This window comes from Trachypithecus francoisi, unplaced genomic scaffold, assembly GCF_009764315.1.
Source record: "Trachypithecus francoisi isolate TF-2019V2 unplaced genomic scaffold, Tfra_2.0 Lachesis_group2, whole genome shotgun sequence".
Lineage (NCBI taxonomy): Eukaryota > Metazoa > Chordata > Mammalia > Primates > Cercopithecidae > Trachypithecus > Trachypithecus francoisi.
The window spans coordinates 152,759,155-152,782,307 of record NW_022681465.1 but is presented as its reverse complement, the minus strand read 5'-3'; the positions used below and the strand labels follow the sequence as shown (position 1 = coordinate 152,782,307).

Sequence of the window (23,153 nt, the reverse complement as noted above, 5' to 3'; positions counted from 1 at the left end):
ACACTGGGTAATCTGAGGTGTGCTTTAAAAAGGGAAAAGGGTGGAGTATAAGGAAACCGCAAGTGAGAGGGAGTACTCTAGTCGGCTGGCGGTGGGGGAGCAGTGGATACACAGCTAGGCTTAAGGGGCCAGGGAAGGAAGTGGTGCCAGAATCCTAGAGATAGTCATGATTACTCAAGAGTTGCCCAGCAGGAGAGTCCACAGCAACCTTGATGCTACAGAGCAGGAGCCGGGGATTCATTACCCCAAACTCAGCCTCCTCCTCCCCTCCATTCTCCTGCTGGGGCTCCCCAATAATGGAACATGACCAGGAGCCAAAGGGCAAGGGAGCCTGTCGATACTATCGAGAGAGTTGGGTGTCCTCGGGCAGAGGAAGGGCAGAAGGCTGGGGAGTGGGTCTGGAAGGCCGCATGAAAGACTCCTGGCACATTCCCTAAGTACCTAGCATCCAGAGTTTACAAAAAACTTCCAGCCGGGCGCGGTGGCTCAAGCCTGTAATCCCAGCACTTTGGGAGGCCGAGACGGGCGGATCACAAGGTCAGGAGATCGAGACCATCCTGGCTAACACGGTGAAACCCCGTCTCTACTAAAAAATACAAAAAACTAGCCGGGCGAGGTGGCGGGCGCCTGTAATCCCAGCTACTCGGGAGGCTGAGGCAGCAGAATGGCGTAAACCCGGAAGGCGGAGCTTGCAGTGAGCTGAGATCCGGCCACTGCACTCCAGCCTGGGCGACAGAGCGAGACTCCGTCTCAAAAAAACAAACAAACAAACAAAAAAAACTTCCACACACTCAGTCCTCACAACAAGTGTGAGGGAGGTAAGGCGGTGATTATGATCCCATTTCACAGGTTGAAGACACCGAGGCTCAGAGAGGGGAAACGACTGGCCCAAGGGGACAGGACTCATCTTAAGATGTCAAGTCCTGGACCCTTCCCTGCAAGGCTCCCTATGGAAGGAAATAGCTCTGCTGGACATGCAGCCACTGAAGAAAGCCCCCAGTCCAGAGGCTTGGAGACCACTGGAGGCTCTGGCAGGGTGACCCTGGGTCTCAGGAGAAATCCGTGCGGAGAGGGAGGGGCTTTTCCATTCCACTGATGAGGAGCTCAGGCTCTTGGGACATTGTGGAGGTACTGGGCGCCGCTGAGGTCTTCAAGCTGCCCACAGTAACCTCTTCCTTTTCCTCCTGCCGCAGGTGCCGGAGAACCTCTTGGGACAGTGAGAAGCTGCTGTCATCTGCAGGTTCTGGAACAGGGAGATGGGGGAGAGTGGAGAGAGGATCTTACACATTCCCACTCGAACACACCTAGAGGACTTGCTGGGAAGATCCTCTAACCCTCCTTACACCCTCTTCCTACCCACCCCCCAGCCACTGGGACTAGAGTTTCATGGAATCCTAGGCTAGAAGTGGTTTCAGGCTGGGTGCAGCGGCTCATGCCTATAATCCCAGCACTTTGGGAAGCTGAGGCAGGTGGATCACGAGGTCAGGAGTTCGAGACTAGCCTGGCCAATATGGTGAAATCCCGTCTCTACTAAAAATACAAAAATTAGCCAGGCATGGTGATGGGCACCTGTAGTCCCAGCTACTCGGGAGGCTGAGGGAGGAGAATCGCTTGAACCTGGGAGGTAGAGGTTGCAGTGACCCGAGATCGAGCCATTTCACTCCAGCCTAGACAGCAGAGCAAGACTCCGTCTCAAAAAAAAAAAAAAAGAGGTGATTTCAGAGAGAATGAAATTCCACTCTCTCACTTCTAAAGCTGATGTTCAGAGAGGAGCAGACACATGCCCGAGGTCATACAGTGAGGGAGTAGTGGAGCCAAGCCTGCAGCCCCAGTCTCCTGTGCCCACTACATACTGGCCTGGGGCTCTTCTGTTTCCTCTGGAATCCTAGATGAAGTGAGGGGCCCCTAGAACCCATCTCTTCAGGCTCCACTGAGGGACTACAGTCAAAGACCTAAAAAAGCAATCTGGTGTGCTGGGAAGAGGGGGACTTCTCCCAGGGAAGGAAGGTCAGGCCCAGGGCATGGTGCTGCTGTAGCCCCTTCTGACTCTTTGGGAGACCCTGGGACCCCTGACTCCTCCTGCCTTCCAACCTATCAACCTCTCACCCTATCAACTCCTCACCCTGGTAGACAATGAGGCGGCAGTTGTTCTGAGACTCAGGGTTATCTGCCAGGATGTCCTCAAGTGCCCGGCAGAAGAGTTTGGCCTGCTCAAGCCGATCCTCCCGGCTAAATCCAGCTTGACCATGTTGTGACATGGCAAACAAAGTCTGCAAGGGGGTGGCGTACTCCAGGACGCAGGTGCCTGCCTGGAGGAGGTAAGAGGAAGACCAGACTAAGCCAGGGACCAGGTGGATGGAGAATGGAGGATCCAGTCCAGGCTGTGGCCCCCAGTACCACAGACTGAGGCCCCACTCCCTCAGCCTGTAACGATAGAGTCCTGGGAGGTGGCCACCCTAATGCGGTCTATGCTGTCTGGCCTGCCTTTGCCTCTGATACCCAACTCTGAAATCAGGGACAGGGCTGGGCTAAATTTACCCTTCACAGATCCTTCTCCTAAGATCCTAGGGCAAGACCTGCAGAGCCAGGCTGTCAACTGCTCCAGCTAGGAATCAGGTCTGGGGCTGGGCTCTGGGGTTCAACTCTGATCTGGGTTCCCCTGCACCCACATGAAATCCTTCAGATGTTCTCACAGGCTTCATCTGGGGCAGCTTTATGGTCAAGAGCATAGTACAGTCAAGTTGAAATCGTCCACTTTCCTATGGTGTCTCTGAGCCTCAGTGTCCTCCTCTGTAAAGTGGGGATGCTAACAGTCCCTACCCCATAGGGTGGGGGTGAGATTTCAATGAGGTGATCAGATGACACACCCAGAATAGCATCCAGCATGTAGTAAGTGCTCAATAAATGTTACTTATCATTATCATTCGGTGCTAAATCCTGCCCAGACCTGGGACCAGCTAGGGACACTACAGCTCAGAGAAGGGCAGTGAATTTTCATCAGCTCTTGGCTAGGGCCCAGGGTTCTGGGGTCCTGACCTCTACCCAGGGACCCCCACTCCCTTGCACACTCACCCGCTGCCCGTTCTCCAGAAGCTCATAGATGCTATTGCTGTAAACCCTATCTTTGATGCCAGCACGGTCAGCGGTCTGCTGGGGCAGTTTATCCAGGAAGCGAATGTTGGGATCAGCCATACTCAGGTTATCAGGCACCCCACAGTCCAACGGGAGGAGGATATACAGCCGCTGGCTCACTGCACCCCGTAGCAGGTTGTTGTAACGCTGATTGTAAGTTTGAATCCGGGCCTGGAGTCCTGAGGCAGGGAAGCCCAAGAAGTCATTCCTGCTGACCCTATCTCCCACCTAATTCAGGAGTGAGACCCAGGTCATTGGCCCCTGCAGTATGTAGATGCCAGAGAATGGAGAGTCCAGTGCACTCTCATTATACAGGAGGCCAGGAGGGGCAGCGCCTCCAAAAGCCCTCCCCACCCCTCCTCTTACTGCACTGCCCTTTGCCCTCCCTCACTTCTTTCCTCAGATGTCTATGTCAGCCCCGCCCCTTTCCACCATGGCTTTCAGGGCTAAGAGGCAGGCACAGCACTGAGAAGTGACATTTCCAGCATTCTCCTGTACACAGAGGGAAGCCTCTAGCCCCAGATCAGTCTCCTAGCAGAAGCCTTAGGAGACAGCAATGAGATATGGAAGAGCTGCAGCTTTAGCCTGCAAGTCAGAGGAATAAAACACACAGGCTTAGGCCAAGCACAGTGGCTCACACCTGTAATCCCAGCACTTTGGGAGGCAGAGGAAGGTGGATCATTTGAGGTCAGGAGTTCGAGACCAGCCTGGGCAACATGGTGAAACCATGTCTCTACTAAAAATACAAAAATTAGCCAGGCATGGTGGCACGTGCCTGTGATCTTAGCTATTCAGGAGGCTGAGGCAGGAGAATCACTCGAACCTGGGAGGCAGAGGTTGCAGTGAGCCGAGATCTTGTCACCACTGTACTCCAGTCTGGGCAACAGAAAGAGACTTCATCTCAAAAAAAAAAGAGGCTCCACGGTACAGTGGTCTAGGGTCCAGCCTGGACAAACCTGAGTTCAAATCCTTTCTCTTCTCTCTAAGCTATGTGATGTCGGATAAATCACTTGATCTCTCAGAACTGCACTTAAAAAAAAAAAAAAAACGCTGGGCACAGCAGCTCACGCCTATAATTCTAGCACTTTGGGAGGCCAAGGCGGGTGGATCACTTGAGGTCAGGAGTTTGAGACTAGCCTACCCAACATGTTGAAACCCCGTCTGTACTGAAAATACAAAAATTAGGTGGGCATGGTGGTGGGCCGCTAAAATCCCAGCTACTTGGGAGGCTAAGGCAGGAGAATCACTGGAACCTGGGAAGCAGAGGTTGCAGTGAGCCCAGATTGTGCCACTTCACTCCCATCTGGGCGAAAGAGTGAAACTCCATCTAAAAAAAAAAAAATCTAAGGCCAGTGCGGTGGCTCATCTCTGTAATCCCAGCACTTTGGGAAGCTGACGTGGGTGGTTTACTTGAGGTCAGGAATTCAAGACCAGCCTGGGCAACATGGTGAAACCCCGTTTCTACTAAAAATACAAAAAATCAGCCAGGCATGGTGGTGGGCACCTGTAATTCCAGCTACATGGGAGGCTGACGCAGGAGAATGACTTGAACCCAGAAGGCAGAGGTTGCAGTGAGTCGAGATTGTGCCACTGTACTTCAGCCTGGGCAACAGAGTGAGACTTCGTCCAAAAAAAAAATCTAAAATAGGGATGGGCATGGTGACTCCTGCCTGTTATCTCCGCATTTTGGCAGGCCAAGGCAAGAGGATTGCTTGAGCCCAGGAGCTGAGACTAGGCTGGGTAACACAGCAAAACCCTCTTATTTTTAAAAATAAGTAAACAAAACAGGAATGAAGATTATTCCTTCCTCACAGGGTGTGAATTAGAAAATGCACATGAGGCTGGGCGTGGTGGCTCAAGCCTGTGATCCCAGCACTTTGGGAGCCAAGACGGGTGGATCGCGAGGTCAGGAGATTGAGACCATCCTGGCTAACATGGTGAAACCCCGTCTCTACTAAAAAATACAAAAAACTAGCCGGGCGAGGTGGCGGGCGCCTGTAGTCCCAGCTACTCGGGAGGCTGAGGCAGGAGAATGGCATAAACCCAGGAGGCGGAGCTTGCAGTGAGCTGAGATCCAGCCACTGCACTCCAGCCTGGGCGACAGAGCGAGACCCCATCTCAAAAAATAAAAATAAAATGTACATGAGAGCACACAGCATGCAGTAAATATTTATTGAAAGAATTTACGGCTGGGCGTGGTGGCTCACGCCTGTAATCCCACACTTTGGGAGGCTGAGGCAGGCAGATCACTTGAGGTCAGTAGTTCGAGACCAGCCTGGCCAATACGGTGAAACCCTGTCTCTACTATCTACTAAAAATACAAAAATTAGCCAGGCTTGGTGGCGGGTGCCTGTAATCCCAGCTACTCGGGAGCCTGAGCCAGGAGAATCACTTGAACCTGGGAGGAGGAGGTTGCAGTGAGCCGAGATGGTACCACTTACTCTAGGCTGGGTGACAGAGCGAGATTTCTTCTCAAAAAAAAAAAAAAAAAGAATTCACAAGTGACCTTGGGTAAGTCACTTAATGGCTCTAAGCCCCATATTCCTTTCTACAAACCAGGCATCATAATGACATCCTTCATGCCTTGGGATTAAAAGATTTGGCAGACATGAAAATGCTTTGAAAAGTATAGTGAGTTCTGTGTGTTAAGAAACACAAGAGGTTGGGCCGGGCGCAGTGGCTCAAGCCTGTAATCCCAGCACTTTGGGAGGCCGAGGCGGGCGGATCACAAGGTCAGGAGATCGAGACCATCCTGGCTAACACAGTGAAACCCCGTCTCTACTAAAAAATACAAAAATCTAGCCGGGCGAGGTGGCAGCGCCTGTAGTCCCAGCTACTCGGGAGGCTGAGGCAGGAGAATGGCGGGAACCCGGGAGGCGGAGCTTGCAGTGAGCTGAGATCCGGCCACTGTACTCCAGCCTGGGCGACAGAGCGAGACTCCGTCTCCAAAAAAAAAAAAAAAAACACAAGAGGCTGTGTGTCTTAGTGTCTATTTGTTAGATCTAGAAATGGGGACAGAGAGGATGGCCCACCTGGCAGGATGAGCTGCAGATATCCGATGTAATATGACCATGCCAGCCCATGGGCCACGTTGAAATTCCCTTTTTCACAGACTGCAGAGATCTCAGCTGGGGTCAGGCCCTGTGGACAGCAGGATGGGGATGTGGGGCCTCCATCAAGGACACCCAGAGAACTCCTCCTCCTCCAAGGCTTCCCAACCTGCTCCTGACTTGATCCCTCCTTTGCCATTGCCAAACCCACTGTTCTAGGACATAATATGTTCTACTCCATGGACTCCAACCTTTAAACCAGTTCCACTTCCAGTATTCAACTCAGGGCAGGTCACACCAGCCACAGCCTCCACTTGGCCAGAGCTTCTACCTCCCCCTGTGTCATACCTTGAGGCCCAGGAGGATGTTCAGTGCCTGCGAGAGGCCCAGGAGGGCAAGCATCCAAGTGAAGGACAGGCCGACCGCATTTGGAAGGGAACAGTAGAAATAGCTGGACAGCAGCAACAGGGTCCCACGGCGGAACGGGCAGCCCAGGCAGGCCTGCACAGTCCTCCAGTAGCTGTCCCGGTACCTGTGGGTGACAGCCAGGCCCCAGCCCCAGCCCAGCTCAGCCAGAGAGGTTCAAGGAGGGATAGGGCTAGGCATCAATGGAGTGACACATGTTGGAAACCCTGTCACCATGGGTACTGCAATGAGTCACCTGGAGTGGATGTGGCGCAGCTCCTCGGCCAGGCTGCAGACCCCATTTAACAGCTGTCCCAGCTGCAAGGAGGCTAGGTGGAGCACCAGGCACCGGAGAATGTGCTCTGGTGACTCTCCTAGCCCCCAAAGGGTCCCCAGGCAGGCAGTCAGCAGAACCAAGGCTGCCTTCTGGGCCCCGTGACCCCTGGGACACGGGATGGATGGATGCAGACTGGAGCGGGGCATCTGTGGGCACCAAGAAATGCATGATCATTCTCCCCTTGCCCTCCTGCCCTTCTGGGACTGAGGCTCTGGCTGGGCACTTCCTCCCAGTTCCCCTTTCGCTGGTGCCCAGCCACTCCCAAAGGCTGCTCTTACAGACACCTCTAGGAGATAGGCTGGGACTAAGTCACCCCAAAGCTCCTGTCTCTGTGAGGTTTGCTGAAAACAGAGCAGGTCCTACACACACATGCCCCACCAAGCCCCAGGGAAACCACAGGTGTGGTGAAGAAAGAAGGCAGCAACTACCCCAGATCCAGACTTGAAGCTGTCCTGTGCAGCCCTACCCAACCAAGAACCCTTGGGGACCTGGGTTCCCCTGTCCCCGGAACCCACCCCAGGGAGGACCTTAGTTAATAAGGTGTGGAAAACAGAGCTCAGGGAGTGGGGATAGGGCAAGCAGCAGGCACCCCCTCGCCTCTGGGTGCCAGGGGCCCTAGGCTTGGCATTCTGCCAGGCTGATCTTGAGCCTACCGTCTGCCTCCCGGACACTGGCTGCTCTGGATGATGACGAGGAGAGAAGGCCCGGCGCTACCAGCAGCCAAGGGCAGCTTCTCTGAGTGCAGCCTGAAAATGAGATGTTAACAACAATTGGTTTCTCCACAACACTCTAGCCCTGGTGTCTCTCCAAACCACAGCTTTAGTGGTGCTGGGAAGGAGGGTATTTCCTCTTCCTGGGGAGAGGTAGGACCCTTCCCTCAAAGCCCTGATGAGCTAGACCTGAGTCCTGGGGTCAGGGGTGAGGTTTGAGAAAGCCTCTGTTCCATTGCCCTTTGCTACCCCCAAACCAAGCATGTTTCGAAGCACTCACCACAGTCACAGCTCTGAACACCAGGTTCCCCTTAAGCCACCACGATCAAACACACTGTGCCCACCACCTGAGCAGGACTCCACACGCTCAGCCAAAGGCAGCACACATGTCACACGATGCTTCCCGTCTCATATTTTTCTTCTGGTTCCCAGAATGCAGATTCTTTTTCTCAAAAGTGTGACCTAGGAGGGAGGAGTGGAAAATGAGCAGTTATTTCCGGTAACAAGAGCTTTTTTTATAAAGCGCTTGGTGGGAGAGGAGGGGCACAGAGGAATGGGGGTTTGGCTCTTTGCAGGAAACGGCCACGCCTGTGACTTCTCCAAGAAAGCCTGCTGGTTCTGGTTGTGGGGATGATATTAGGTAAGTGCAAAAGTAATTGCGGGCCTGGCACAGTGACTCACGCCTGTAATCCCAGCTCTTTGGGAGGCTGAGATGTGTGGATCACTTGAGGTCAGGAGTTCAAGACCAGCCTGACCAACATGGTGAAACTCCATCTCTACTAAAAGCAAAAATTAGCTGGGCGTGGTGGTGGGCGCTTGTAATCTCAGCTACTTGGGAGGCTGAGGCAGGAGAATAGCTGGAACCTGAGAGGCAGAAGTTGCAGTGAACGGAGATTAGGCCACTGCACTCCAGCTTGGGCAACAAGAGCGAAACTGTCTCAAAGGAAAAGAAAAGAAAAATGATGTAACCTACATTGTTTGAGTGTAGGTTATAAAATCCCATGCATCAACCTAATAATAATAATTAATAATAATAGTAATAATAATAATAATGTGTTTACCTTGTTCCAGACATTATGCCAAGTCTTGCATATATCACTTCACTTGTATATCATTTCACCAGCCACCCTGTCAGGTAGGTATAATTCTAGCCCCATTTTATAGATGGATAATCCGAGGCTCAGGGAGGTGAAATAACTGGCCTAAGTAATTGAGAGTGGGGACTTGAAGCCTGGTGGGTTGCTCCAAAACCCAACTTGCTCTGGCCTTGATTTCATGCCAGTAATCCCAGCACTGGTGGCTAGAAGAGCCACCAGAGCACATTCTTCAGTGCCTGGTGCTCCACCTAGCCTCCCTGCAGCTGGCACAGCTGTTAAATGGGGTCTGCAGCCTGGCCGTGGAGCTGCGCCACATCCACTCCAGGTGAGTGGAGGCCCAGGCAGGAGGATCACTTGAGCCCAGAAGTTTGAGGCCAGCCTAAGCAACATAGGGAGATCCCATCTCTAAAAAAAAAAAAAAAATTAGCCAGGAGTGGTGGCACACACTTATAGTCCCAGCTACTTGGGAGGCTGAGGTGGGAGCATCACTTGACCCCTGGAGGTAGTAGAGGTTGCAGTGAGCTGTGATGGCGCCACTGCACTCCAGCCTGAGTGACAGAGTGAGACCATATCTCAAAAAAAAAAAAAAAAAAGAAAAAAAGACCAGGGGCAATGGCTCACCCTTGTAATCCCAGCACTTTGAGAGGCCGAGGCAAGTGGATCACTTGAGGTCAGGAGTTCGAGACCAGCCTGGCCAACATAGTGAAACCCCGTCTCTACTAAAAATACAAAAAATTCGCTGGGCATGGTGGTGGGCACCTATAATTCCAGTTACTCCGGAGGATGAGGCAAGAGAATCGCTTGAACCTGGGAGGCGGAGCTTGCGGTGAGCCGAGATCGTGCCACTGCACTCCAGCCTGGGCAACAAGAGCGAAACTCCATCTCAAAAAAAAAAAAAACTCTGGGTGCAGTGGCTCACTCTTATAATCCCAGCAATTTGGGAGGCCAAGGCGGGCGGATCACCTGAGGTCGGCAGTTCGAGACCAGCCTGACCAACATGGAGAAACCCCATCTCTACTAAAAATACAAAAAATTAGCTGGGCGTGATGGCGCACTGCCTGTAATCCCAGCTACTTGGGAGGCTGAGGCAAGATAATCACTTGAACCCGGGAGGCAGAGGTTGCAGTGAGCCGAGATCGTGCCATTGCACTCCAGCCTAGGCAAAAAGAGCAAAACTCCATCTCAAAAAAAAAAAAGAAGAAGAAAGAAAGAAAGAAAAAGAGAGCGAGAGAAAGGAAGGAAGGGAAGGGAAGGGAAAGTCTGACCTACATTGTTTGAGCATAGATTATAAAATCCCCATTCCAGAGAGGGCCCCTGCCCCACACTCAGAAAGAAGGAACACATGCTCAGAGAGGCCAAGAAGAATCTAGACAGACGGGCGTGGCTGGGTTTCCCCACTCATTCTATTAGCATTAGCACATACCCTTTCTGTCCAATTATATTTCAACAAGGGTGTCCATACTTTGATGAACCTAAACATAAAAATAGACAATTTGCCCTCTGTCTTTAGGTCTTCATTCTGAAGGCCTCTGTGACACATAAAACTCTGATCAAATAAATTTGTTTTTTTTTTTTTTTTTTTTTTTTTTGAGACGGAGTCTCGCTCTGTAGCCCGGGCTGGAGTGCAGTGGCGCGATCTTGGCTCACTGCAAGCTCTGCCTCCCGGGTTCCCGCCATTCTCCTGGCTCAGCCTCCCGAGTAGCTGGGACTACAGGCGCCCGCCATCTCGCCCAGCTAGTTTTTTGTATTTTTTAGTAGAGACGGGGTTTCACCGTGTAGACCAGGATGGTCTCGATCTCCTAACCTCGTGATCCACCCGTCTCGGCCTCCCAAAGTGCTGGGATTACAGGCTTGAGCCACCGCGCCCGGCCAATCAAATAAATTTGTATATTTTTCCTCCCATTAATCTGCCTCTTGTCAGTGATTTTCAGCAAGCCTTCACAGGGCAGAGGGGGAATTTTTCCTTGGCCTTGATGCAAGCTTTTAGTTCCCTTGGGGTGGGAATTGCCTCTGGCTGCAGTAAGGTGCTTCAAAAACGGGGCAGGCCTGGAGAGTGAGGCTAGGATGGCACCTGCAGAGCAGCAATAGTTCATTCCTATCCAGGGCAGACGGTCCTTGCCCTGGACCCTTCCCCACGTCATGACTAGACACGGGAAGACACACATTCATAGATGCCCTGGCCTCAGAGGAGCAATGAGGCTTCCTGGAAACTCTGGTTTTTCAAAATCATGTCCTAAGAATGCAGGGAATTCCCTACACTTTCTCTAACCTACAATAGGCTCACATAAAGACCTAGGAGAAGGCCAGGAACAGTGGCTCACGCCTGTAATCCCAGCACTTTGGGAGGCCGAGGCGGGCAGATCACGAGGTCAGGAGATTGAGGCCATCTTTGGGAGGCTGAGGCAGGAGAATCGCTTGAACCTGAGAGGCGGAGGTTGCAATGAGTCAAGATTGCGCCACTGCACTCCAGCCGGGGTGACAGAGCGAGACTCCGCCTCAGACAAAAAAGAAAAAAAACTCAGGAGAATATATGATAAAGTGCTAGCAAAGGTTACTCTGTGCAGTTGGAATATGGGTGATTTTTATTCTATTGCCCTTTTTTGCTCATTATGTTTTCTAAGATTTCTTTTCCCTACATTGAACATGTATCGTTTGTTTAATGTTTGTTTGTTTGTTTATTTTTGAGACAGAGTCTCTCTCTGTTGCCAGGCTGGAGTGCAGTGGCGCGAACTCAGCTCACTGCAACCTCCGACTCCCTGGTTCAAGCAATTCTCCTGCCTCAGCCTCCAGAGTAGCTGGGATTACAGGCACGTGCCACCATGCCCAGCTAATTTTTGAATTTTCAGTAGAGACGGGGTTTCACCATGTTGGCCAGGATGGTCTTGATCTCCTGACCTTGTGATCCTCCTGCCTTGGCCTCCCAAAGTGCTGGGATTACAGGCATGAGCCACCACGCCTGGCCTGTTTAATGTTTAAAATATGCCATAAAGAAAGAAAATCCAGCTAGGCACGGTGGCTCACGCCTGTAATCCCAGTGCTTTGTGAGCTCAAGGCAGTAGGATCGCTTGAGCCCAAGGAGTTAAAGGCTGAAGTGAGCTATGATCACACCACTGCACTCCAGCCTGGGCAACAGAGCAAAACCTAGTCTCAAAAGAGAGAGAGAGACAGAGAGAAAGAGAGAGAGAGAGAGAATTCCAACATTGTCTCAGTCTTAAGACCTCCTTCCGGCCGGGCGTTAAGGCTCACGCCTGTAATCCCAGCACTTTGGGAGGCTGAGGTGGGAGGATCACTTGAGCCCAGGAGTCTGAGACCAGCATGGGCAACATAGGGAGACCCTGTCTCTACCACAAAAAAAAAAAAAAACCACCTCTTTCCATTCCCTTCTGTCCCCTCTCCCTCCCCTACCTACTACTCTGGGCTCATTTCCCTGAATCTGAATCTGCTCTAATGCAGGCCTTGCAGGCTCAGAAGGCATTGAGGCCAGGTCATGCAGATAAAGTAAGCTGTGGCTTGGCCAAAAAGAGTGGGAATGATGGGGGCCAGGGAAGCCAGGAGGCCAGCCTAGCCTGGCCTGACTGGAGAGAAAGGTTCTATAGAGTAGGGGAGGGAGTGCAGGCTGCGAAGGGAGCAGAGGCCCCCTGCCTCCTGGGCCTTCCAATGCCAGGCCAGGGTTTCTGCACACCCTTTATCCATGCTGTCTATCCCTGTGTGTACTGTGCTCTGCATGGGATAGGACTGCTGGTGCATGTGCCAGGTCAGTACTTATTGTCATGGCATCTACAGTTGGACAGGAGAATGGGCAGAACACAACTATATGAGTGAGTAGTTAACTACAGATGTGGCAGGGCTACGAGGAATGCACTCAGCCTGCTGCTGTGTGCAGAAGTTGGAATACCCAGGGTCAGGTTTCCCTGAAGGTGGCCATTTACACTGAGTTTGGGAGGAGGATGGGAGTGATGAGGGGTGGGTGGGTATGCAACATTCTGAAGGGAGCAGCACACACAAGGGCCCTGGAGTGGGAAGGAGCCGGGCCGGTGGAGGAACAGAGCAACGGCTGGTGTGGCTGGGGCATGTAAGCATGTTGAGGGGTCTATGTTAGTTTCTAAGAACTGCCATAACAAAGTATCACAAATTTCGTGGCTAAAAACAACAGATGTTTATTCTCTCATAGTTCCAGAGGCTAGAAGTCCAAAATTAAGGTGTTGGTAGGGCCACACTTCCTCTGAAATCTCTAGAGTAGCAGTCCCTAATCTTTTTGGCACCAGGGACCGGTTTCTTGGAAGACAATTTTTCCATGGATGGGTAGGGGGATGATTTCAGGATGAAACTGTTCCACCTCACATCTGAGCATTAGTTTGATTTTCCTAAGGAGCACGCAACCTAGATCCCTCGCATGTGCAATTCACATGTGCAATTCACAATAGAGTGTGTGGTCCTATGAGAATCTAATGCCACCACTGATCTGACAGGAGGCAGAACTCAGGCTGTAATGCTCGCTCACCCACTGCAGCCCGGTTCCTAACAGGCCACAGACCAGTACTGGTCCAAGGCCCAAGGACTGGGGACCCCTGCTCTAGAGAAGGATCTCTTCTTGCCACTTCTACCTTCTGGTATTCCCAGGTGTGCCTGGAGCCAATCTCTGCCTACTTTGTCACATGACATTCTCCCTTCTGTGTGTCTCTGTCTTCACATGTCCTTTCTTCTTATGAAGACACCAGGTGAGGTACAGTGGCCCATGCCTGTAATCCTAATGCTTTGGGAGCCTGAGGCAGGAGGATTGCTTGAGGCTAGAGTTCAAGGCCAGCTTGGGCAACATAGGGAGACCCCATCTCTAAAAAAAAAAATAGGCCGGGCGTGGTGGCTCAAGCCTGTAATCCCAGCACTTTGGGAGGCCGAGACGGGCGGATCACAAGGTCAGGAGATCGAGACCATCCTGGCTAACACGGTGAAACCCCGTCTCTACTAAAAATACAAAAAACTAGCCGGGCGAGGTGGCGGGCGCCTGTAGTCCCAGCTACTCGGGAGGCTGAGGCAGGAGAATGGTGTAAACCCGGGAGGCGGAGCTTGCAGTGAGCTGAGATCCGGCCACTACACTCCAGCCTGGGAGACAGAGCCAGACTCCATCTCAAAAAAAATAAAATAAAATAAAATAAAATAAAAAAGAAAGAAAAAAGAAAAGGAAAAAAAAAAGGCCAGGCATAGTGGCTCATGCCTGTGATCCCGGCACTTTGGGAGGCCGAGGTAAATGGATTACATGAGGTCAGGAGTTTGAGACCAGCCTGGCCAACATGGTGAAACCCCATCTCTGCTAAAAATACAAAAAATTAACTGGGTGTGGTGGCAGGCGCCTGTAATCCCAGCTTCTCGGGAGGCTGAGGTAGGAGAATCACTTGAACCCAGGAGGCGGAGGTTGCAGTGAACTACGATCACACCACTGCACTCCAGCTTGAGCAACAACAGCAAAACTCCATCTCAAAAAAAAAACAAAAAAAAAACAACTTACCTAGGCATGGTGGCTTATGCCTGTAATCCCAGCTTCTCAGGAGGCTGAGGCAGGAGAATCGCTTGAGCCCAGGAGGTGGAGGTTGCAGTGAGCTGAGATTGCACCACTATACTCCAGCCTGGGGGACAGAGTGAGATTTCATTTCCAAAAAAAAAAAAAAAAAAAAACCACTCATTGGATTAGGACCCACCCTAATGACCTCACCTTACTCAGTTGCATCTGCAAAAGCCCTATTTCTAAGTTCCAAGTAAGGTCACATTCACAACTACCATAGATTAGAATTTCAGCATTATCTTTTTGGAGACACAACTTGATTCATAACAGGGTCAGTGGCATAAGAATGGGACTGGAGAGTGGGTGGGACCCTTGTGGCCTGTGGCCAGGGCCTCAGTACCTAGGAAGCGTCACAACAGCTACATGCATGGGATTGTCCTCAGCAGTCAGACACACATCAGCTGTATTGACAGGCAGGGACATCACAGCTCTTCCAGACTGACCATCTGGTCCTCCGAGGAGGAAGCTGAGGGCCACAGAGGGAAGTTAGGCCCAAGTTCCAGGCTGCCTAGCTTATTGGCTGCAGCTCTCAGGCCGGTGGTGCTGAGTTCCCACACGCCTCTCCACGCCTGCTCCTTCCTCTGGTAGTTGCTTCTTCCCTCCAGACACCTCGGAAGTGCTGGCTCTCACTTCTATTTCCGGCTGAGTTACAGCTCTCACAAGTCTTCCCTGAAACCCATCATCAGTGCTTCTGGTGAGAAATAAGCCCGCATGCTTTCATTCAGGGGACCCTGGGCCTTGGACAGAGTGTGAATGAGGTAGGGAGGCCTCTGGCCTCTACGGAGCCACTCTTTTGCCCACACAACCTCAGTACCCCTTAATCCTGCCAGAACAGGGACATTGGGGGGATTTTAACATCGGTTGATCACAGTAGACCTGGTTTCCAATCTGGTCTCTGCTTCTCCTGGCTGTGTGACCTTGGCCCAGATGTGCAACCTCTTTAAACCCAAATTTCCTCATACCTAAAGTGGGGATAGCAACATCTTTTATCTGACAGAATTGTTTTGAAAATGGAAAGAAAAAATGCATAAATGCATGTGCAGACCTGACTTGTAAATGCTCAGTAATTGTTAAGTCTTTTTTTTTTTTTTTTGAGATGGAGTCTCACTTTGTTGCCCAGGTTAGAGTGTAGTGGTGCAATCTCAGCTCACTGCAACCTCCACATCCCGGAATCAAGTGATTCTCCTGCCTCAGCCTCCCGAGTAGCTAGGACTGCAGACACATGCCACCTCACCTGGCTAAGTTTTGTGTTTTTAGTAGAGACGAGGTTTCACCATGTTGGCCAGGCTGGTCTCAAACTCCTGACCTCAAGTGATCCACCCATCTCGGCCTCCCAAAGTGCTGGGATTACAGGTATGAGCCACCTTGCCCAGTCATTTTTTTGTTTTTGTTTGCTTGTTTGTTTGTTTTTGAGACAGGGTCTGTCCCCAGGCTGGAGTGCAATGACAATCACACCTCATTGCAGCTTTAACCTCCCAGACTCAGGCGATCCTCCCACCTCAGCCTCCCAAGTAGCAGGGACTATAGGCTTGTACAACCACACCTAGCTAATTTTTGTATTTTTTTTTTTTGTAGAGATGGGGTTTCACCATGTTGTCCAGGCTGGCTAAGAACTCCTAGGCTCGGCCGGGCGTGGTGGCTCAAGCCTGTAATCCCAGCACTTTGGGAGGCCGAGACAGGCGGATCACGAGGTCAGGAGATCAAGACCATCCTGGCTAATATGGTGAAACCCCGTCTCTACTAAAGAATACAAAAAACTAGCCGGGCGATGAGGCGGGCACCTGTAGTCCCAGCTACTTGGGAGGCGGAGGCAGGAGAATGGCGTGAACCTGGGAGGCGGAGCTTGCAGTGAGCTGAGATCCGGCCACTGCACTCCAGCCTGGGTGACAGAGCCAGACTCCGTCTCAAAAAAAAAAAAAAAAAAGAACTCCTAGGCTCAAGCAATCCACACACCTCAGCCTCGAAAAGTGCTGGGATTACAGGTGTGAGCCACTGCATCCTGCCAGTAATTGCTAACTCTTATCACCCACCACCAGCACCATCACCATCATTATCACCACTGATAATCACACTCTTGGAGTTGCCAGCACCTCTCACCTTGGTTTCTACCTTGGGCTCAAATCACCTCTCCAGCAGACACAGAGATTTGATGTCTAATCCAGGGGTGGCTTCTGGGTCTGACTCCAACTGCCCCTCTGTTATAATTCTATTGTCCCATCATGGAATTAACTATTGTGTCATGGTCTTCCCTAAACAGGGTGCTATCCTAGTAGACATGATGAGGAAAGAGGGGCTAAATGATGGCATGATTGGGGGCAGGGAAGCACAGTTGGCTGGCTGAGCTGCTGCATCTTCAGGAAGTGAACAATGAACCCACATTTCGTTGGAAGGAGGTATCTAGCCGGGTGCAGAGATCTACTATTTATTTATTTATTTATTTATTTATTTATTTATTTATTTTTGAGATGGAGTTTTGCTCTTGTTGCCCAGGCTGGACTGCAGTGGTGTGATCTCTGCTCACTTGCAACCTCTGCCTCCCAGGTTCAAGCAATTCTCCTGCCTCAGCCTCCCTAGTAACTGGGATTACAGGCATGCACCACCATGCCCGGCTAATTTCGTATTTTTAGTAGAGACGGGGTTTCTCCATGTCGGTCAGGCTGGTCTTGAACTCCCCACCTCAGGTGATCCACTCCCCTCAGCCTCCCAAAGTGCTGGGATTACAGGCGTGAGCCACTGCGCCCAGACTTATTTATTCGTTTTGATAATAGCTTTATTGAGATATGTCATATATAGCTCACCAACTTAAAGCATGCTATTCAATTAAATGGTTTTAAGTATATTCACATAGTTGTGCAACCATCACCACAGTTAATTTTAGAACATTTTTGTCACACCCAAAAGAAACCTGTACCTTTGGCCATTGATATTGTTTGACTGTGTCCCCACCCAAAATCTCATCTTGAGTTGTAATTCCCATAATCCCTACATGTCAAGGGTGGGACCAGGTGGAGGTAATTGGAAGATGGGGTAGTTTCCACTATATTGTTCTCATGATAATGAGTGAGTTTCATGAGATCTGATGGCTTTATAAGCATCTGGCATTTTCCCTGCTTACACTCATTCCATCCTGCTGCCCTGTGAAAAAGGTGCCTGCTTCTCCTTTGCCTTCTGCCATGATTGTAAGTTTCCTGAGGCTGCCCAAGCCATGCAGAACTGTGAGTCAATTAAACCTCTTTCCTTTGCAAATTACCTAGTCTTGAGTATTTCTTCATAGTAGTGTAAGAATGGACTAATATAGCCATCAGCTCCCAACCACCAACACCCCTACCTCATCCCCAGACAACCAACCGCTAATCTGTTTTCTGTATCTATAGATTTGCCTATACTGGACACAACATAAATGGAATCATGCAACATGTGATTGTGTCCGACTTCTTAGCATCTCCAGTTTTTTGGCTGTTTTTCATGTGTGTGTTTTTGAGATGGAGTCTCGCTCCGTCACCCAGGCTGGAGTGCAGTGGTGCAATCTCAGCTCACTGCAACCTCCACCTCCTGGGTTCAAGTGGTTCTCCTCCCTCAGCCTCCTGAGTAGCTGGGATTACAGGTATGAGTCACCATGCCCAGCTAATTTTTTGTATTTTTAGTAGAGACAGGGTTTCACAATGTTGGCCAGGCTCATCTCGAACTCCTGACCTCAGGTGATCCGCCATTCTTGATCTCCCAAAGTGCTGGGATTACAGACCTGAGCCACTGCGCCCTGCCCTTAGCATCATGTTTTACAGGTTTACTTACGTTGTAGCATGTATCAGTACTTCATTTCTTTTTATCCTTTTTATTGCCAAAAACATTCTGTTGTGTATAATATTCCATTGATATACCACCTTTATTGACCACTAATTAGTTAAGGACAATTGAGTTGTTTCCACTTTTTGACTATTATAAATAATGCTGCAATGATCATTGATGCCCAAGTGTTTGTGTGGACATACATTTTCATTTCTTTTGGGTATGTACCTGGGAGAGGGGATGCTTGGTCATGTGGTAACTCTAGATAAATGAACTTTTGAAGAACTGCCAGACTGCTTTCCAAGTGGTTGCACCATTTTGCTTTCCCACTAGTTATGTGTGAGGGTTCCAGTTTCTCTACATCCTAGTGAATAATTGCTATTCTCTGTCTTTTAAATTCTAGCCATCTAGTGTATATAAAGTGGTATCTTATTTTTTTATTTAAAAAAATTTTGGGCCAGGCTTGGTGGTTCTCGCCTATAATCCTAGAACTTTGGGAGGCTGACGCGGGTAGATCACGAAGTCAGGAGATCAAGACCATCCTGGCCAACATGGTGAAACCCCGTCTCTACTAAAAATACAAAAATTAGCTGGGCATGGTGGTGGGTGCCTGTAATCCCAGCTACTTGAGAGACTGAGGCAGGAGAATCGCTTAAACCCAGGAGGCAGAGGCTGCAGTGAGCTGAGATCGTGCCACTGCTCTCCAACCTGGTGACAGAGCAAGACTCCATTTTGGAAAAAAAAAAAATGCGGGCCAGGTGCAGTGGTTCACGCCTGTAATCCCAGCACTTTCGGAGGCCAAGGTGGGCGGATCACCTGAGGTCAGGAGTTCAAGACCAGACTGGCCAACACGGCGAAACCCCATCTCTACTAAAAATTAGCCAGGTGTGGTGATGCATGCCTGTAATCCCAACCACCCGGGAGGCTGAGGCAGGAGAATCGCTTGAACCTGAGAGGTGGAAGTTGCAGTGAGCCGAGGCCATGACACTGCACTCCAGCCTGGGTGACAGAGTGAGACTCCATCTCAAAATAAATAAATAAATAAATGAAATAAATTGCTGGGGGCCTATGATACAGGGTGAGCAGGGCCTGAATTAGGACCCTAACCTGGACCTGACCTGAATTGCAACCCCAACCCAGCTGCAACCCTGACCACGACCCCAGTAGATTTTATACAGAGGAAGTCAGACAGGGAGGGAGAAGAATAGGATTTTATGTCATCATGTTGTCCGGCATCCACGGGCCTTTATTCAGAGGGTTAGAGCCTCCACCTGGAAAATGTGGATGCTAAGTTGGGCATTATGTGGTTAACCTGACTTATTTTGAGCAGTTGGCGCTCCCATCTTGAGGAATGCAGATTCCAGCAGTGGCCCAGGGCAAAGAGTGTGCGTCATTGATGAGAGCGGGAAAATTAAACTCTTAAATCAGCCTTTCATCCAAGCTGTTTGTGAGATGCTATCTACCCCAGGGACTATAATCGCTGGCACCATCCTAGTCCCTAAAGGAAAACCACTGGCCCTTGTAGAAGAAATCAGAAACAGAAATGACGTGAAGGTGTTCAATGTCTCTAAGGAAGACAAAAACCACCTTCTGCCAGATATTGAGATGTGTGTGCAGAGCAGCAGGAAGTGAAGACAGGAAGTGAAGGAAGACACACATGTCTTCACTGCTTTTCTACTCGTGAAGGAGTGCCCAGTTCAAGAAGAGCCCGATGGAGTCCTGCCTGTTGAGGCTATATGCCTTTGGGGTTATGAAAGTTTGTGGGCTTTTCTAGTGAAAATGTCAAATGTTTTCCATAAAATGTTTAAAAGATCAAATTAGCCTTAATGCTGGATTGTCTGTACAGGATTAATAATATATTGTGGTTTATGTATGCTTAAAGATTTCTGTTTATTTCCTCTTGCAGTCGTGCACATGATTTGGGTAAATTATGAGATGAGAAATGGTTTTCAAAGTATTGGATGGAATTTGCCCCCATTGAAGTTTATACATGTGTTCACAGGGAGGGGGGAAAAATAGCTCATTGCCTAATCAATTTTGCAGGTCATGAAAATGAAATTCCTCTCCAGGTACAGCTTCAGTCTCATGCAACTTAAAATAATAACAGTTATTTGATTTTTTAAAAAATCATTCCTAAAGAAAACCATTTTAAGTTATCTTCCCCAGCTCTTACTGTTTGTTTCCTTATTGCTTAATAAATATAAAAATGAATCTAATGGTTACAGACAAAAGAAAAAAAATTTAGTCCAGGAGCAGTGGCTCATGCCTATAATCCCAGCACTTTGGGAGGCCAAGGCCAGCAGATCACTTGAGGCCAGGAGTTCGAGACTAGCCTGGCCAATGTGGCAAAACCCCATCCCTACTAAAAATACAAAAAATTGCTTTGGGCCCTAGGTTTGTGTGGTCCGTGTCTCAGACCACCCAAGGTCCCCTCGGATCATCTGGAGGGGCACTTGGACCTGAAGCAGTGAGCAGGATGAATACCTTCTAAGACCAGAGTGGCAGCTCCAGTAATGGAGAACCCCTTTCGAGGTGTGGTGATGCATGGAGGGACTTGGAGCTTGCTATTGGTGGAGTTCTCCGGGCTGAACAGCAAATTAAAGATAACTTGCGAGTGGTCAAAGCTCGGATTCACAGTTGCATAAGCTGTTGCCTGGAATGTCTTAGAAGTCATGAGGTGTGGCTATATGAACAGGTGGACCTCATCTATCAGCTTAAAAAGGAGACACTTCAACAGCAGGCTCAGCAGCTCTACTACTTATTGGGCCAGTTCAATTGTCTTACTCATCAACTGGAGTGTACCCAAAACAAGGACCTAGCCAATTCAGTCTCTGCGTGCCTGAAGAGACTGGGCAGTTTGACCCTTAAGCCTAAAGATTCAACTGTCCTGCTCTTTGAAGCTGACACAACTGCTCTGCGCCAGACCATCACCACATTTGGGTCTCTAAAAATCATTCAAACTCCTGAGCACCTGATGGCTCATGCTAGTTCATCAAATATTGGGCCCTTCCTGGAGAGGAGAAGCTATATCCCAATGCCAGAGCAGAAGTCAGCCTCCAGTATTGTAGCTGTCCCTCTCAGTGAATGGCTCCTTGGAAGTCAACCTGCCAGTGGTCATCAGGCTCCTTACATACCCAGCACCAACTCCCAGGACTGGCTCACCCAAAAGCAGACCTTGGAGAATAGCCAGACTTCTTCCAGCCTACAATTTCTTCAGTAATGTCTGGGGAAACCTAAAGGGCTTAGAAAACTGGCCCTCAAGAGTCAGCAACAGGAAATTCCTGAAAAACCAAGTTATCAAAACTGTAACAGCTATTCCACTACTAGTTATTTCTCCATTGAAATGGAAAAGATTGAAGATCCAGAGCTTCCTGATCAAGATGAGATGGACCTATCAGATGGGCTGACTCCCCAGGAATCCCATAAGCTGAGGAAGCCTGAGAATGGCCGTCGTGAAACCAGTGAGAAGTTTAAGCTGCTGTTCCAGTCCTACAATGTGAATGATTGGCTGGTCAAGACTGACTCCTGTACCAACTGTAAGGGAAACCAGCCCCAAAGTGTGGGGATTGAAAACCTGGGCAATCTGAAGTGCCTGAATGACCACTTGGAGGCCAAGAAACCATTGTCCACCTCCAGCATGGTTACAGAGGATTGGCTTGTCCAGAACCATCAGGACCCATGTAAGGTAGAGGAGGTGTGCAGAGCCAGTGAACCCTGCACAAGCTTTGCAGAGTGTGTGTGCGATGAGAATTGTGAGAAGGAGGCTCCATATAAGTGGCTTCTGAAGAAAGAAGGAAAAGATAAAAATGGGATGCCCATGGAACCCAAACGTGAGCCTGAGAAGCATAAAGATTCCCCAAATATGTGGCTCTGTCCTTCTAGAAAAGAATTAATAGAACAAATTAAAGCACCAAAGACAATGGTTCCTTCTAGAATTGCTGATTCCTTCCAAGTCATAAAGAACAGCCCCTTGTTGGAGTGGCTTATCAGGCCCCCATACAAAGAAGGAAGTCCCAAGGAAGTGCCTAGTACTGAAGACAGAACTGGCAAACAAAAGCTTAAAAGACCCATGAGCACTTCCTGGTGTCCCTTTAACACAGCTGACTGGGTCCTGCCAGGAAAGAAGATAGGCAACCTCAGCCAGTTATCCTCTGGAGAAGACAAGTGGCTGCTTTGGAAGAAGACTCAGGAAGGATTATTTAATTCACCACTACAGGAGAAACATAACTTCCCCCCAGACCATTACCGCCTCCCTGCAGTTTGTGATCTCTTTGCCTGTATGCAGCTTAAAGTTGATAAGAGAAGTGGTTATATCGAACTCCTCTACAGATACGAAGGAATGGACAAGAGTTGAGCAGCCTTTCTGCCTATTATCACACATCATGAGCTGAGTGACTGAGGCTTGCCAAATCATTGTGTTGCTGGGTCTGACCAGTTAGCTCAGTTCTTCTCCTGCCTAATTTTCAACTAGTAAAGCGAAGTGAGTCATCAGATTATGAGTTACTGTTTAAAAGAAAAATGCTGTTTATTGATGCTGGGGTGATTCAGTTCCTTCCTTCTTACAGAAGTATTAATTCACCCCCACACTAGAAATGCAGCATCTTTGTGGATACATCTTTTTCACAGGTCTCCAAATCTCCTTAGATTGGATTGTTACTAAAAGTACATTAAAACACTCTAGTTTTGGCCGGGCGCAGTGGCTCACGCCGTAATCCCAGCACTTTGGGAGGCCGAGGTGGGCGGATCATGAGGTCAGGAGATTAAGACCATTCTGGCTAACACGGTGAAACCCCGTCTCTACTAAAAATACAAAAAATTAGCCGGGCTTGGTGGCGGGCGCCTGTAGTCGCAGCTACTCGGAGGCTGAGGCAGGAGAATGGCATGAACCTGGGAGGCGGAGCTTGCAGTGAGCCAAAATCGCGCCACTGCACTCCAGCCTGGGCGACAAAGCGAGACCCCGTCTCAAAAAAAAAAAAAAAAAAAAAACACTCTAGTTTTAAAAATGAAATATTTCCATAATCAAAGTGTATCAATGTATTCTAAAGCTAGTAACTTCCCTAATGTTTAATTGCCCTATAA

At 49.7% G+C, this 23,153-nt stretch overlaps 1 protein-coding gene and 2 pseudogenes across 2 annotated transcripts; 2 read left to right on the top strand and 1 right to left on the bottom strand.

The window, feature by feature from the left end:
* Positions 1 to 670: 670 nt before the first annotated feature.
* On the bottom strand, positions 671 to 8,149 carry STING1 (stimulator of interferon response cGAMP interactor 1). Of its 2 annotated transcripts, XM_033181039.1 has the most exons (8): positions 7,915 to 8,149; positions 7,578 to 7,670; positions 6,844 to 7,070; positions 6,531 to 6,714; positions 6,165 to 6,273; positions 3,073 to 3,311; positions 2,123 to 2,309; positions 671 to 1,243 (listed from the first exon to the last, which is right to left on the bottom strand). In XM_033181039.1, the coding sequence occupies exons 3-8, from the start codon at positions 7,068 to 7,070 to the stop codon at positions 1,050 to 1,052; spliced, it is 1,140 nt and encodes a 379-aa protein (XP_033036930.1). In that variant the 5' UTR covers positions 7,578 to 7,670; positions 7,915 to 8,149; the 3' UTR covers positions 671 to 1,049. The 2 variants fall into 2 exon arrangements, with proteins under 2 accessions (XP_033036930.1, XP_033036931.1); XM_033181040.1 differs by lacking the exon at positions 6,844 to 7,070 and having other exon boundaries at positions 7,915 to 8,137.
* Positions 8,150 to 8,264: 115 nt separating this feature from the next.
* LOC117066116 lies at positions 8,265 to 20,098 on the top strand (annotated as a pseudogene).
* A 449-nt stretch (positions 20,099 to 20,547) lies between these two features.
* Positions 20,548 to 22,460, top strand: LOC117065777 (annotated as a pseudogene).
* Positions 22,461 to 23,153: the final 693 nt, after the last annotated feature.